A 15,346-nucleotide genomic window follows, 5' to 3' on the forward strand; every position below is an offset into this window, starting at 1 on the left:
GGTCCAAACATGCACAAAAGAGCTAAATTCCAGAGGTGAGGTGAGAGTGACTGCCCATGACATCAAGGCAACATTTGACCGAGCGTGGCACCAAGGTGCCCGAGTAAAATTGAAGTCAATGGGAATCAGGGGGAAAACTCTCAAGTGGCTGGAGTCAAACCTAGCACAAAGGAAGATGGTAGTGTTGTTGGAGACCAATCATCTCAGCCTCAGGACATTGCTGCAGGAGTTCCTCAGGGCAGTGTCCGAGGCCCAACCATCTTCAGCTGCTTCATCAATGAGCTTCCCTCCATCTTAAGTTCAGAAATGGGGATGTTCGCTGATGATTGCACAATGTTCAGTTCCATTCGCAACCCCTCAAATAATGAAGCAGTCCGAGCCCGCATGCAGCAAGAACTGGACAACCTCCAGGCTTGGGCTCATAAGTGGCAAGTAACATTCGCACCAGACAAGTGCCAGGCAATGACCATCTCCAACAAGAGAGTGTCGAACCACCTCCCCTTGACATTCAACGGCATTACCATCGCCGAATCCCCCACCATCAACATCCTGGGGGTCACCATTGACCAGAATCTTAACTGGACCAGCCATATAAATACTGTGGCTACAAAAGCAGGTCAGAGTCTTGGTATTCCGCGATGAGTGACTCACTTCCTGACTCCCAAAGCATTTCTACCATCTACAAGGCACAAGTCAGGAGTATGATGGAATATTCTCCACTTGCCTTCATGAGTGCAGCTCCAACAACACCCAAGAAGCTCGACACCACCCAGGACAAAGCAGCCCGCTTGATTGGCACCCGAAACATTCACTCCCTTCATCACCGGCGCACTGTGGCTGCAGTGTGTACCATCCATCGGATGCACTGCAGCAACTCGCCAAGGCTTCTTCGACAGCATCTCCCAAACCCACAACCTCTACCAACCAGAAGGACAAGAGCAGCAGGTACATGGGAACAAAACCACCTGCACGTTCCCCTCCAAGTCACACACCATCCCGACTTGGAAATATGTTGCGGTTCCTTCATCGTCGCTGGGTCAAAATCCTGGAACTCCCTTCCTAACAGCACTGTGGGAGAACCTTCACCACACGGACTGCAGCGGTTCAAGAAGGCGGCTCACCACCACCTTCTCGAGGGCAATTAGGGATGGGCAATAAATGCCGGCCTCGCCTGTGAGGCCACATCCCATGAACGAATAAAAAATACTTCTTCCATAAACCAAACAATAAGCACATCTCTAGTTTGTCTGGGTATTTGGAAAGCGGCCTCTCACCCAATGTGTTAGAAAACCCTTTGATCACCATCAGAAACGGGCGGGCTTTTTGCACAATGAGATTGGCTTTTAAAAATCAGAATACAGAGAACAAAATGGCAGTCTGTTTTTTGGAAAGAAGACGTGAGTGGATAGTAAAGCAAGAGAAGGCTGGGAATGGAGACAGGCGGAATGGAGAGGGCTTATTCTGTACATTATGTAAGACAACCCACCAAAGTGGGATAGTTTGGTCTATTCTTTATTTTGCATTGTTCCATGAAGTTGTATCGATTGAGCTAAAGGGCTCTGAACATCCTCGTTGCTCTGTATGCTTCACCTTGCTTTGGAGTAAAACAGTTTACAATTCGAACCAACCAAATCACACGATTACTCAGCTCATATCGTGGTTGGGTTCTATTGTTACTCCCATGGGTTCTGGTATCGTACAAGTAGATATCGAACAGTGTGAGTCAACACCCATCAAAGTGAAACATTCGGCCCACTGATGGCCCTGAGCCTGGGAAGGATCTACCAATGGCCCGAATCTGCTGCATGGATTGAAAAAACCAAATGACACCGGCATTACAAGTTTGAAGCATTCCATGACTAAATTATCAGAGAGCTTCTATTTTCAATAAATTACCAATCCTGATATATCTGATTTATGCGGCATCACAGCGCACATAACTCAGCATTCCTGCATTGCGGCTCTTCCACGGCTCACATTTCAGAATGAGTTGTGAGATTCCTATTTGTGTTGCTATGGGAATTCATTCAAACACTGAGTCAATCAAACCAAAATGGTCTCAGTTTGGATTCATCGGCTGTTTGTGCTCACGTACATGATCTCAGCTCGGTCCATAACCAGTAGGTCCGCGTCGACTAGACAAGGGAAAATGAGCCGGGTCTCTGTTCCTGGTCCAGAGACTCCTGATCTAAAAGTGCGCTTACATACATGTTGCATGGAGATAGGATGGGGATTCATTATGATGCCCCCCATGACTGAATGGCTTGCCGTCAGTTCCTGTGATCAGACATGAAGCAGTAATGAGACACTAGGAAGTTGAATAATCCCACAGTGTGTGGCAAAACTGAACCATAGTGAATCAGGATCCAGTTTATACACCGCCCGATTTACCTTTCCGAAACTGACCCATAGTGAATCAGGATCCAATTAATACACCGCCCGATTTACCTTTCCGAAACTGACCCATAGTGAATCATGAGCCCAATTGATACACCGCCCGATTTCCTTTTCCAAAACTGACCCATAGTGAATCAGGATCCAATAAATACACCGCCCGATTTCCTTTTCCGAAACTGACCCATAGTGAATCAGGATCCAATTTATACACCGCTCGATTTCCTTTTCCAAAACTGACCCATAGTGAATCAGGATCCAATTCATACACCGCCCAATTTAGCTTTCTGAAACTGACTCATAGTGAATCACGAGCCCAATTTTTCAAAGCCCAATTTTCCTTTCTAAAACTGACCCATAGTGAGTCAGGCGCCCAATATATACACTGCCCGATTTGCCATTCCAACTGAATTTAATGGAAAAGAGAGCCAAAGCAAGATACAAGGGCTTGGAATGTTGTTGTGGGATAATAGGTACAAATGCCTTCAGCCTTCCTCTTCATTTCACCTCCCTGTTATTTTAGGAGAAGCATTTCTTACTCGTTTCTCTGTCCTTAAGAAGCAATCTGTCTCTTTATCTGTCCACTCAGACGCCTTGTCGCCCATCCGGCTATCTGTTGGGAGTTTTTGAGAGCATCAAGTCAGACAGAACCTCTAAGTTTTATTCCACTGTTCATTGCGTTTTGTAGGTACGTTGAAGAACATATACAGAAAACAGGAGTTGCAACAGAAACACAAGGATTTACCTTCGTCACCAGTGGCAAGAGAAGGGAATGCCTCACGGTGAGTAATTCCACAAATTAACCCCGAACTCCGACTCATTCTGTGCTTCTGATTGACTCTCTGAGAAGGAACTTCAGTAAACACGACAGCACCCTCGGTACAACACAGTGGGACTCTCAGCAAACACTAGAGTAGAGGATATCTACTCCCGCGCCAAAGTGTGAGGGCTCGGACATCCTCCCGCTCCCCAAACGCTCCGAATCGCTGGAAATCCCATGGGAATTCCAAAAGGGTGTGTAAACCCGGTGCGATGGGAACCTAAACCTTTATCGCAGTTTTATAACTAGGAGAGGAAACCATCCCTCAGAGAGCATTACAGAGGGTTAGAAGTGATGCGTCAGTTGGCGAATCGGTAACGTGAAGGCAGACACAGAGCATTGTCACTAGATGGGGGAGTTAGACGCTTTTGTTTTCACAGAGAGGAATCACTCCGGTAGAGTTTCCTCCGTAACTTCGGAGAATACCCAGCAACAACAATTCGCATTTATATATCACCTCTCTCAACCCCTCCACTGCCTCTGATTTGTCACGCTGCTTCTCCGGATTGAGGATTGGAGGAAACAATCTGCCCTGGGATCTTTTAGTTGAATAAACTGTAATATCTTATAAAAGGGAATTGGGTTCGTATTTGAAATGGAAGAACATAAAAGCACGCAGGGCGGAAGTGGACCAATGGAATTACATTAAGCACCTCCAGTTGAAGAGACAACAGTGACACCGGTGTGATGGCTGAAAGACCTCGTACGTCGCTGCGTTTCCTATGCCTTTTTTCCAATCCAACACTGCAAGATAATTCATTCTATTGTGGTGACCTCTGAATAAGTAACCGCATTAAATGAATTAACTCTTATTTAATAAATATGTCAGCTCTTATCGACCTGTCATTTATGACCAATTGATTCATTTAATGACTAAGAAAGGGGAAGATATTTTCGCCTTGACAGCCTAGGCTTTAAGGATCAATTGAAAGGAAACTCAGGCGGGATCTGTTTGACGTGTGATCCTTCGCGCCCGATTTTCCTCTCTGCGCTACGTCCAGGCGAGGCTTAACGCTCAGGCAGTGCAGAGGAACATCGACTCCATGAGGCTCCTCACCCACGAACTGGCGCTTAAAATACCCAATCAGCTACTGCGCCATACAGACCAGGGAGCTCCATGGGTCAATCCCTACTCCGGACTGAGTTGGCTCCACAAAACCAGCAAGAATTCGGGATCCTACCAGGTGACCTTGGCACTCATTGAGCAGGAAAAACTAATAAATAGAACAGTGTTCTGGAGACATGTAGCATTATTCTGCATTTAATTGCTATTATCCTACCGTCGAATTTTATATGGAATCAGCGTGAGTCCATTTCATCTTTTACTTTATCCAAGCACGTTTGATGTTGACTCTTGGTCCAAAAGTAGTTTCCACTCTGCAGCAATGTACATTCAATGGCTCATTTGACCTGTCAAACCCAGGACATCCACAGTGCCCTCTCTACCGCCACCTGCTGACCTCTCCTTCAAGGAACATTAAGTTAGTGCACTCCCTCCCCTCGAAAAGAAAGTGACGCTAATATCTATTTAATCACCACTTATGCTTTACAGTGGGTTTCACTCCAGTCCCCAACACTTGTGTTCTGTAGTAAACTGTATTTCAAATACTTTTATTCACGTCTATGTTTTTGGGAAGATTATCCAAAAGAGGGATGTCACCCGCTTAGTGCCAATGTGCTATTATACCTTGTGAGGCATCACCTTTATGGTGCCCCATCCAACGTCCGCAATCATGGATTTTCCAGCATAGCTGAATGGATAGGAAACCTGGACAGTGTATACCTGTCGAGCGCAAATGGATTTGGTTAGTCTGCTGTGATCACTGGTTGAGAAGAGCAAACGTCGCACGGACCAGTGAGAGAAACTGGCGCGTTACTTGTATATCTCGTTATCACACTGTGAAATACTCGTCTAATAGGTGCTCCAAAATGAAAAAAATTAACAAGTTACGAGGATTGAGCGTTTTTTGCCTCTAATCTTTTTTTAAATTTTCACAGGGCTATGCTACACTCGACCTTTACCCGCACTTCCAAGCCCTCGAACAGATCGAAGGTAAATACACAGTGACTCTCAGAGTTAGAGACAACAGGAAGGGAAATGCTCACTTTGTCAGTCACCGTAATCCAATAAAGTTTCAACTGTTGAACTGTGAGCCTTCCACAAGCAGCATGCCTCCGAGAATAATCGATGATTCCTATATGTTACGAGGAGGGATTGGGAATTGAAAATAGGAGGTGACGTGTTAAAGCAACGCAGCATTAAACAGTGAGAACGTGCTCCATTTGCCGGGAAACCGTTCGAATACATCCTCGGGAGTTGATCGGCATTTTGTGTGGGCTGCGTCATGTTGGAAATTGTAGGTTGATAGGCAGGTTATCCAATTGCGCTTCCCAGAGTAAGTTTTGATATTGGTCCTTTGGCAGTGATGAAGAGATAAGAGAGTGAGAAAGAGAGATAGAGAGGAAGCAAGAGAGAAAGCGAGAAGTGAGAGAGAGAAAGATAGAGGCAGACATATGAGACATCTTTTCCATTAGAACAAAGAAGGTTAAGAGACGATCTGATAGCGGCTCAGAATTATAAGGGGTTTTGAGAAGGAGAATCGAGAAAATTGCCACTGGTCGGTGAATCGATAATTAAAGGGAATAAGTTTCAAATTATCACCTAAATAGAGAGGTTAGGAGAGTTTTTTTCATGCGGTTGGTTGTTGGAATATGGAAAGTCCTGCTGGTGGGGGACACAGATCCAGAATAGCTTTTAAAAGGGACGGGGATAAATAATTAACAAAGGAACAAAGAAAATAAAAATCTATGGGGAAAAGGAAGAAATGGGATAATTTTATCAGGGAGCGAGCACAAGTGCAATGAGCCGAATGGCCTCCTTCTGCTTTGTAAAATTCTGCAATTCTCTTTGTTTGTTGTCACGATGTATCTATTTCCACGTACATGGAATGCTGAGGATTTTGTTTGCAGTTTAACCTTTATTAAATTAGTGTTCATGAGACAAGTAATACAAAGGCATTGGAAGGCTTGGAGCACGCATCAAAAAGGTGGGTTTGAATAAAACAGTCAGCCGTAGCTCAGTGGTAGCATTCTCACTTGATTCAGAATACAGTGGGTTAAAGGTTTCCAGAACTCGAGCACATATTCCAGGCTGACACTTCAGTACAGTACTCACGGAGGTGCTATATTTTGAATGGTTAAAGCGAGGGAGAGAAAAAACAGGGAATTACAGGCCAGTTAGCCTAACATCAGTAGTGAGGAAAATGCCAGAGTCTATTATAAAAGATGTGATAACAGAACAGTTGGAGAGCATTAACGGGATTGGACAAAGTCAGCATGGGTTTATTAAAGGGAAATCAAGCTTAACAAATCTACTGGAGTTTTTTGAGGAGGTAACTAGTAGAATAGATAGGGGAGAAAAATTGGATGTGTGTATTTGGATTTTCAGAAGGCTTTTGATAAGGTCCCACACAAGAGGTTAGTGTGCAAAATTAAAGCACATGGGATTGGGGGGAATATACTGGCATGGATTGAGAATTTGTTGACAGACAGGAAACAGAAAGTAGGAATAAACGGGTCTGTTTCCGGGTGGCAGGCAGTGACTAGTGGGGTACCGCAGGGATCAGTGCTTGGGCCCCAGCTATTCACAATATATATCAATCATTTGGATGAGGGAACTAAATGTAACATTTCCAAGTTTGCAGACGACACAAAACTGGGATGGAATGTGAGATGTGAGGAGGATGCAAAGAGGCTCGAATTTGATTCAGACAAGTTGGGTGAGTGGGCAAGAACATGGCAGATGCAGTATAACGTGGAAAAATGTGAGGTTATCCAATTTGGTTGTAAAAACAGAAAGGCATCTGAATGATGATAGATTCGGAAAAGGGGAGGTGCAACGAAACCTGGGTGTCCTTGTACACCAGTCGCTGAAAGCGAGCATTCAGGTGCAGCAAACAGTTAGGAAGGCGAATTGCATGTTGGCCTTCATTGCAAGCGGATTTGAGTACAGGAGCAGGGATGTCTTACTGCAGTTATACAGGGCCTTGGTGAGACCACATCTGGAGTATTGTGTGCAGTTTTTTTTCTCCTTATCTGAGGAAGGATGTCCTTGCCATGGAGGGAATGCAACGAAGGTTTACCAGGCTGATTCCTGGGATGGCAGGGCTGACGTATGAGGAGAGATTGGGTCGACGAGGCCTATATTCACTCGAGTTTAGAAGAATGAGAGGTGATCTCATCGAAACATATAAAATTCGAACAGGACTGGACATGGAGGACGTTTCCGATGGCTGGAGAGTCCAGAACCAGGGGTCACAGTCTCAGGATACAGGGTATGTCATTTATAACCGAGATGAGGAGACATTTCTTCACTCAGAGGGTGGTGAACCTATGGAATTCTATACCACAGAAGGCAGTGGAGGCCAAGTCATTAGATGTATTCAAGAAGGAGATAGATATATTTCTTAATGCTAAAGGGATCTAGGGTTATGGGGAAAAAGCAGGAACGGGGTACTGAGCTAAACGATCAGCCATGATCATTTTGAATGGAGGAGCAGGCCCGAAGGGCCGAATGGCCTACTCTTGCTCCTATTTTCTATGTTTCTATATTGCTCCCTCAACCAACACCAATAAAGCAGATTATCTGGTCATTTATCTCAGTGCTACTCGTGGGACATTGCTGTGCATAATGACTGATCCTTCTTGGCCGTGAAACACTTTGGGACACTGTGGGGAAGTGAAATGCTTTCTATCAATGGGAGTTATTTCTATTTATGAACTATTAAACCTACTACTAGCTGTCTCTTCCACAAGGTGTTTCTGTTCTCCCCATCTATACACGTGGATCTCCTCGTTCTGATGAAGTATCCCAGCTGAAACCTTAACCTCCCTTTTCTATTCTAAACGGTGACTGACCTGCTCGGTATTTCCGCTGTTTTCTGTTTTCATTTAACCACCCAATCTGTTGATGTTTCTCTTTTATTCTCTGGTGATGCGAATTTCGCCGTCTCTAAGAATTTCACAGTAGAATATCGTTTTCAAGGATACATGTTTTGAGATAAGTGATTGGATTTTTTTACTTGCAATTATTTTGATTTGAACCAGGATTGTGATCCTATAACACACAAGAGATTATTCCATAAGACATGAAGGGATTGAAATAGAAGGGAGGGTTCTGTCGGAGATTGAAAACTGGCCGCACTAAAGTAAGCAAAGCACGGTTATGATGGGATATTTGTGGACAAGGTGAGAGTTCACTAGCGGGTGTCACATAGATCAGTGCCAGTGCAATTGCTGTTTACGGGCCATGGAATAATTATGAATGTGAGTCAGATAGGTCTGAGTTTAACGATGATGCCAAATCTGATGGAGTGGTGTGAAATAGCAGAGACAAGACAAACCAAATAAAATGGGTCTGTGTAGGTTGGGAAGGTGGGCTGAAGAACGACAAATGGCATTTAATGTGGGCAGTTGCAAAGTATTGAAAGTGGAAAAGTGAAATGAACAGTGGGGATAGGGACTAAATTGTGAATAAAGAACGTGGATTGAAATTAAATGGGAAATCAGCAAGTGGAATATAAAATAAATGGGGAATAAAACGGGAATAGAAATTAAATTGGGAATAAACAGGGGGAATAGAAGTTAAATTGGAAATTAGCAGGGAGAATAGGAACTAAGTGGGGAATACACGGGGAATAGAAACTAAATGGGGAATAAACAATGGAATAGAAACTAAATGGATAATACACTGGGAACAGAAACTAAATGGGGAACAAGCAAGGGAATAGAAAGTAAATGGGGAATAAACGGGGAATAGAAATTAAATGGGGTATAAACAGGAGGAATAGAAATTAAATGGGGAATATACAGGGAGAATAGAAAATAAATGGGGAATATACGGGGAGAATAGAAATTAAATGGGGAATATACAGGGAGAATAGAAATTAAATGGATAAGATACAGGGAGAATAGAAACTAAATGGGGAATATACAGGAGGAATGGAAACTAAACGGGGAATATACAAGGAGAATAGAAATTAAATGGGGAATATACACGGAGAACAGAAACTAAACGGGGAATACACAGGGAGAATAGAAACTAAATGGGGAATATACAGGGAGAATAGAAACTAAATGGGCAATATACAGGGAAAATGGAAACTAAATAGGGGATAAACGGGGAATAAAAATTAAATGGAGAATAAAGAGGGAATTAGAAAGCAAATGGGAAATACACAAGGGAATAGAAACTAAATGGGGAATAAACAAGGGGAATAGAAACCAAATGGAAAATAAATAGCGAGAATAGAAACTAGTAGAATCGAAACTTAGAGCAATTTGCGAAGCAGAGAATTAGAGTTGGGTGGAGTATAGACGTTTCTGAGATGAAGGTTGAGGAGCTGGGTGATAGGAAACTGAGGTACTACAGCACCGCCACTGACAGAAGATACAATTACAGTGCGATGTTTACATAGACAGTTTCTGTTATGAAAATGAATATCGGAATTTATAATGCAGAAAAAGTTGACACAAATGTGTGACAGAAACCTGACTTGGGGGAAAAATTCAGGCAGGAACTGTGTACAGACATAAGAATTATTTTACCTATATTTATATAATATAGCTAGCCCTTATTTTCTATGCAGGATATTATAGTGGGATCTATTTTGATTTAAAACATTCTAATATAAAAGGAGTCTGATCTACAACGAAAGTATTTCGCAATTTAAACGACAAGACATGAAATGAAAGTCCCATTCCGGCAGCTGAACCTTTACTTCTGCTTCTGCTCACTGCTCGTTCTGTGCTCCCACAGGAATAGCAGACTACTTGGCTACCGAGATCAGCAGCTCCAAACAGAAGAAGTTTAGCCTGGTGACCTTTATCGATACACCAGGGCTTGTGGATGGAGATATGACCTATGAATTTGATGTGGATAAAGCGCTGATCTGGATGGGTAAGAGATCAACCCGCACCGTGAGACACACACCAGTGCTCCACCATCACTTGGAAATAGCCGTCAGCACATTTTAACATTCAGATGTGGCAGATTGCTATAATTTTGTTTTATATTCATTCTTGGGATCTGGGCGTCGCTGGCAACCTTGGCATTTATCGCCAATCCCTCGTTGCCCTGAGAAGGTGATAGGGGATGTTGTTCTTGAACTGCTGCTTCCTTTCCTTTGACACAACTGAGTGGCTTGCTAGCTTGCTAGGCTACTTCAGAGGGGAGTTGTTAACCATGTTGTTGTGGGACTGGAGTCACATATATGCTAGACAGAGTAAGGATGGCAGTTTCCCTTCCCGAAAAGACCATTAATAAACCAATTATTTTTTTTAATGAAAATCCGACAGCTTCATGGTCATGCTTACTGATAACAACGTTTTATTTCCAGATTTTTTAAAAAGCTGAAACAAATTCTCAACTGCTCAAGTGGGCTTTGAATATACTTTATCTCGCGTATTAGCATAGGCCTCTGGATTACTAGTTCAGTCACAGACTCAACATTAGCGTACCGTCGATTACTAGTCCAGTAACATAACCACTGCATTTCTGTGTCCTGGATTACTAGCTCGATAACATAACCAGTACATGATCGTACCCTGGATTACTAGTCTTGTAACATAACCACTATACTATCGTGTACTGGATTACTAGCCCAGTAACATATCCACTACACTACCGTATCTAATCCAATATATCGGGAAATCAGGTGCCAAAGGAAACAGAGAGACCTGAGGGAGAACTGGGAGCTGTTCAAAAATGAGCAAGGGATTCTCTTGCTCTAAATTATTACCTTGCATCAGTTTTTAGAAATTAATCTAAGTTCAGATCTAAGTACAGCCTTCGGAGCCATGGTTTTAGGGTTCAGAAACTGAATGAAGGCTTGGTGGAAAAACTGAATTAAATTCGCTGTTTAAATGTGGAAAGAAAAGTGATAGGTTTAAGGAAAGAGTTTGAGCGAGTGAGAATGAAGTTGGTGATAGGACTGAGGAAGTGGAATGCACAGATAGTCAAAGTCAGAGGGCAGAAGTGTGTGGAGTAAAAGTGAATGGTATGGGAGGATAAGTGAACGGTATGGGAGGGGAAGTGAAGGATATGGGAGGGGAAGTGAAGGATATGGGAGGGGTAGTGAAGGATATGGGAGGATAAGTGAACGGTATGGGAGGGGAAGTGAAGGATATGGGAGGGGAAGTGAAGGATATGGGAGGGGAAGTGAAGGATATGGGAGGGGTGAAGGATAAGGGAGGGGTTGAAAGTATGGGAGGGGATGAATGATTTGGGAGGATAAATGAACGGTATGGGAGGAAAAGTGAAGGACATGGGAGGGGGTGAACGGTATGGGTGGGGAAGTGAAGAGTATGGCAGGGGGTGGAGCTTTTTAGAAGGGGAAGTAAAGGGATTGGGAGTTGAAGTGTGGGTTATGGGAGGGGCTGAAGTGAATGAAAGTGGAAGTGATGGATATGGGAGGGGAATTTATGAGTATGGAAGAAGAAGTGAAGTGTATGGGAGGTGGTGAATGCTATGGAAGGGGATGTGAAGAATATGGGAGGGGTGAAGGGTGTGGAAGGGGAAGGTAAGAGAATGGGAGGGGGTGACGTGTATTGGAGGGGAAGTGAAGAGTGTGGGAGGGGGTGAAGGGAATTGGAGGGGAAGCGAAGAGTATGGGGGAATGTGAAGTGCATGGGAGGGGAAGTGAAGAGCATGGGAGGGGGTGAAGGGAATTGGAGGGGAAGCGAAGAGTATGGGGGAATGTGAAGTGTATGGGAGGGGAAGTGAAGAGTATGGGAGGGGGTGAAGTGTATGGGAGGGGAAGTGAAGAGTATGGGGAATGTGAAGTGTATGGGAGGGGAAGTGAAGAGTATGGGAGGGGGTGAAGTGTATGGGAGGTGAAGTGAAGAGTATGGGGGAATGTGAAGTGTATGGGAGGGGAAGTGAAGAGTATGGGGGAATGTGAAGTGTATGGGAGGGTGTGAAGTGTATGGGAGGGGGTGAAGTGTATGGGAGGGGGTGAAGGGAATTGGAGGGGAAGCGAAGAGTATGGGGGAATGTGAAGTCTATGGGAGGGGAAGTGAAGAGTATGGGAGGGGGTGAAGAGTACGGGGGAATGTGAAGTCTATGGGAGGGGAAGTGAAGAGTATGGGAGGGGGTGAAGAGTATGGGGGAATGTGAAGTGTATGGGAGGGGAAGTGAAGAGTATGGGAGGGGGTGAAGTATACGGAAGGGGAAGTGAATAGTACGTGGTGGAGGTAGAATTTGAGACAGGAGGAGGTTCCTGAAATAGGGTGGGGTAAGAGCTGCAAAGAGAACTGAAGGCTGGATGAGGGTTTTCAATTCAAGGAACCTGGAGAATAAGGATACAACGTAGGGAGTGAGGATGGGATTGATGGGCGACCATGACTCAGTGTGACGGGATATGGGAGGCTGCGGAAGGAATTTAAAATGAATGTGTTAAACGAGTGTTGGCAGCGTTACATTTCGTCATTTCAGGATTTGAAATTCCACTCAGGTAGAGTTTCAGTTTGCCTGTTGTACAATCAGATTCGCTCTCCATAGTTCACATCCACTAAGAAAGTCTACACATGCTGGGGTAAAACCAACACCAATCACTGGTAAACGTCTCACTGATTGTTCACCCGGTGGTGAGCTTGTGTTGACCTGCAGGGCCCTCTGAAATGAAGTAGGAGAAATACCGCCCACCAGCGACAGTCTACCCCATATCTTCCAATTAAAGAATGAGATGGCTGGTCACTCAGCGTATCCTAGAGTAGAACTGAACCTGCTTGGCTCAGGAATGGGATTTACTCAGTCTGTCGTAGAGTTTGGTTGAGTTCCAATCCAGAATTTCATGTTTAAAATGATCAATTGTTTCAATTATTTTGAGGATGAGGGCCGTACTACATTTGTCGACCATCCGTAGTTGCCCGAAGAAAGTGGATCTCTTTGAAGCAATTGTACAACTGGGTTTCTTTCTACATCACTGCAGATGGCATTAAGTAACAATCACATAGTACGGGAGTGGAGTCACATATAGGGCAGACCGGGTTGGGCTGGCAGGTTCCTTTCTCCGAAGGGATGTGAGTGAATGTTAGTAGATGTTTTTTATGACAATCCAGCAGTTTTCATAGTCATTTTTCTGGTGCCTCAGTGCGTCACCTTTCAGTGTACTTACCCACCCTGTGTGTTACTTCATTGTACATTATTAAGATACACTTTGGACATATTACATCGAACATGGAGATACCTCTTCGTGTATAATCGAATTTTTCAATTGTTTTCTGTCTGCAGGTGAGCAGGCCGATCTGATCTTTGTTTTCTTTGACCCAATGGGCCAGGCCCTGTGCAAGCGGACACTGAACGTGGTGGAAAAGCTGAACGAAAAACACGGCGATAAACTCAAGTTCTATCTGAGCAAAGCCGATGAAGCTGGTCTTGAGAGTGACAGACAGGTACAGACACAATTCATTTTATTGCATCCGAGAATCCCCTTCCTGGATGGATTTCCAAATTCTGAGATTTTATCACGGTGCTCTATGAAAAGAATGACTAATTACGGACAATAAAAGGTAGATGCAATGTCGAATCCATGTGTACAATGAGATTCTGTATTCACACCGCCTTTAATTTGTCCTCGCACACATATAGTAAGGTACTCCATTTGAATGAGAGCGTTATGCCATTAAAAGTCCCACGCCAACTCATTAATCAAATAAGAGGATGTGTAAGTGGATTCCCATTTAAAAGTCATATATTCTGTCCTTGTTTTTATATGCTACTTTGATTTCATATTGTTACTTATAATTAAGTCGCAAAGCTCACTGCAATTTGGGAAGTCGATTTTGTTGAAGTTTGTTGGCCTTTCTCTGCTCAGGAGTGGGGAGACGTAAACCTGATTACGGTCCAGCGCCACCACACTGGCGGGATATAGTTACAGGATAGTTAAGCAGTTTCCATTATAAACGTGATAAAGGAATTCATAACAGGAAAAAGATTGACATGGAAATGTGACAACAGGATGTTAGGCTTTGTACACACGACGTACGCGCAGACATTAGATTTTAGTATACTGTAGGTAATAAAATGATTAACAGTTGACAATTGCAGTCTGTTGCAATAGCAGACAAAGTGCTCCATATTGCGAACTGTACTCCAATCCTGACTCTGTGTATCGGGTCTAGATTGACGACATCAGCAGCATCTGTCGAGTGGCACAAACACAAAGTAACGTAAAAGAGATCTGGGATCAGATTAACAGCACAGTAAATCCATTTAATATAATGTTTTGATGGTACTAGAGGAATGTCGCGCAAAACAGATACCAGGCTGGACTCCATGTGTGGTCGGGTATTCAAAGGCTAGCACCCCAGATGTCGTGAGTTCAAAACCCACCACAGGAAAGTGTGAAATTTAATTCAATAAAATCTGATAATTTGTGGACTTGCACCAGAAGAAATGACCGAGAATGTTACTGAAGTTCAAGAGGACATATATGATCCCCAGGCAGGGTTCAGGGTTTGAAGAGGATAGCGGAATCGGCTAACATTCATTCCTTAACCAACAGCACCAAAGGAGAGATTAACTAGTCATTTATCTCAATGCGGCGTTTGTCCTGAAATTCCAACATGTTTCCTAATGTCCTTCAGGAAAGGGAGCTTGCCACTACTTCCTGGTGTGTTCCAACACATAACTCCAGTTCCACACGACGAGTTGAACCCTTACTGCTCCCAAGGTAACTAACGATGGGCAATAATTCCAGCTACGTCCCAAGAGCAAATTTAATAAAATGCTTGTAAGGGCAGTACAAAAACGTGAAAAGAGGGTGGGGAATTGATGTGATACAAGCTATTAATGCCACTTCGTTGCATTCGTGCTCCTTCTCCGGCAGTTTGATCATCCATTCATCCCTCCATCTCATCACAATAAAGTAGCAGATACTCTCATTCCCAGCAGGATCTAAAAGAGAAAAGTGAAAGACTATTTTGGATTCAGTGCCTAAATATCTAAAACAGTAAACTGTCTTCCCGAATTCAGGTACGTACTGAGCTGCAGTGAATCTCCAGAGTCCTCTGCTGTGTTTCAGGTTTCAAGTGCAGTCTTTGTAAACCATATTAATTCAGATATAATTGATA

At 43.7% G+C, this 15,346-nt stretch overlaps 1 protein-coding gene across 3 annotated transcripts in view; it reads left to right on the top strand.

Moving 5' to 3' along the window:
* Positions 1 to 15,346, top strand: part of LOC137336102 (uncharacterized) — a 34,614-nt gene that overhangs the window by 8,171 nt on the left and 11,097 nt on the right. For all 3 annotated transcript variants that reach the window (XM_068001590.1, XM_068001591.1, XM_068001592.1), the window contains exons 3-6: positions 3,083 to 3,176; positions 5,213 to 5,267; positions 10,032 to 10,172; positions 13,506 to 13,666. In XM_068001590.1, coding sequence (XP_067857691.1) covers positions 3,083 to 3,176; positions 5,213 to 5,267; positions 10,032 to 10,172; positions 13,506 to 13,666 — 451 coding nt within the window. The remainder of the gene's footprint in view (positions 1 to 3,082; positions 3,177 to 5,212; positions 5,268 to 10,031; positions 10,173 to 13,505; positions 13,667 to 15,346) is intronic.

Source organism: Heptranchias perlo, chromosome 20, assembly GCF_035084215.1.
Source record: "Heptranchias perlo isolate sHepPer1 chromosome 20, sHepPer1.hap1, whole genome shotgun sequence".
In the NCBI taxonomy this organism is placed as follows: Eukaryota; Metazoa; Chordata; class Chondrichthyes; order Hexanchiformes; family Hexanchidae; genus Heptranchias; species Heptranchias perlo.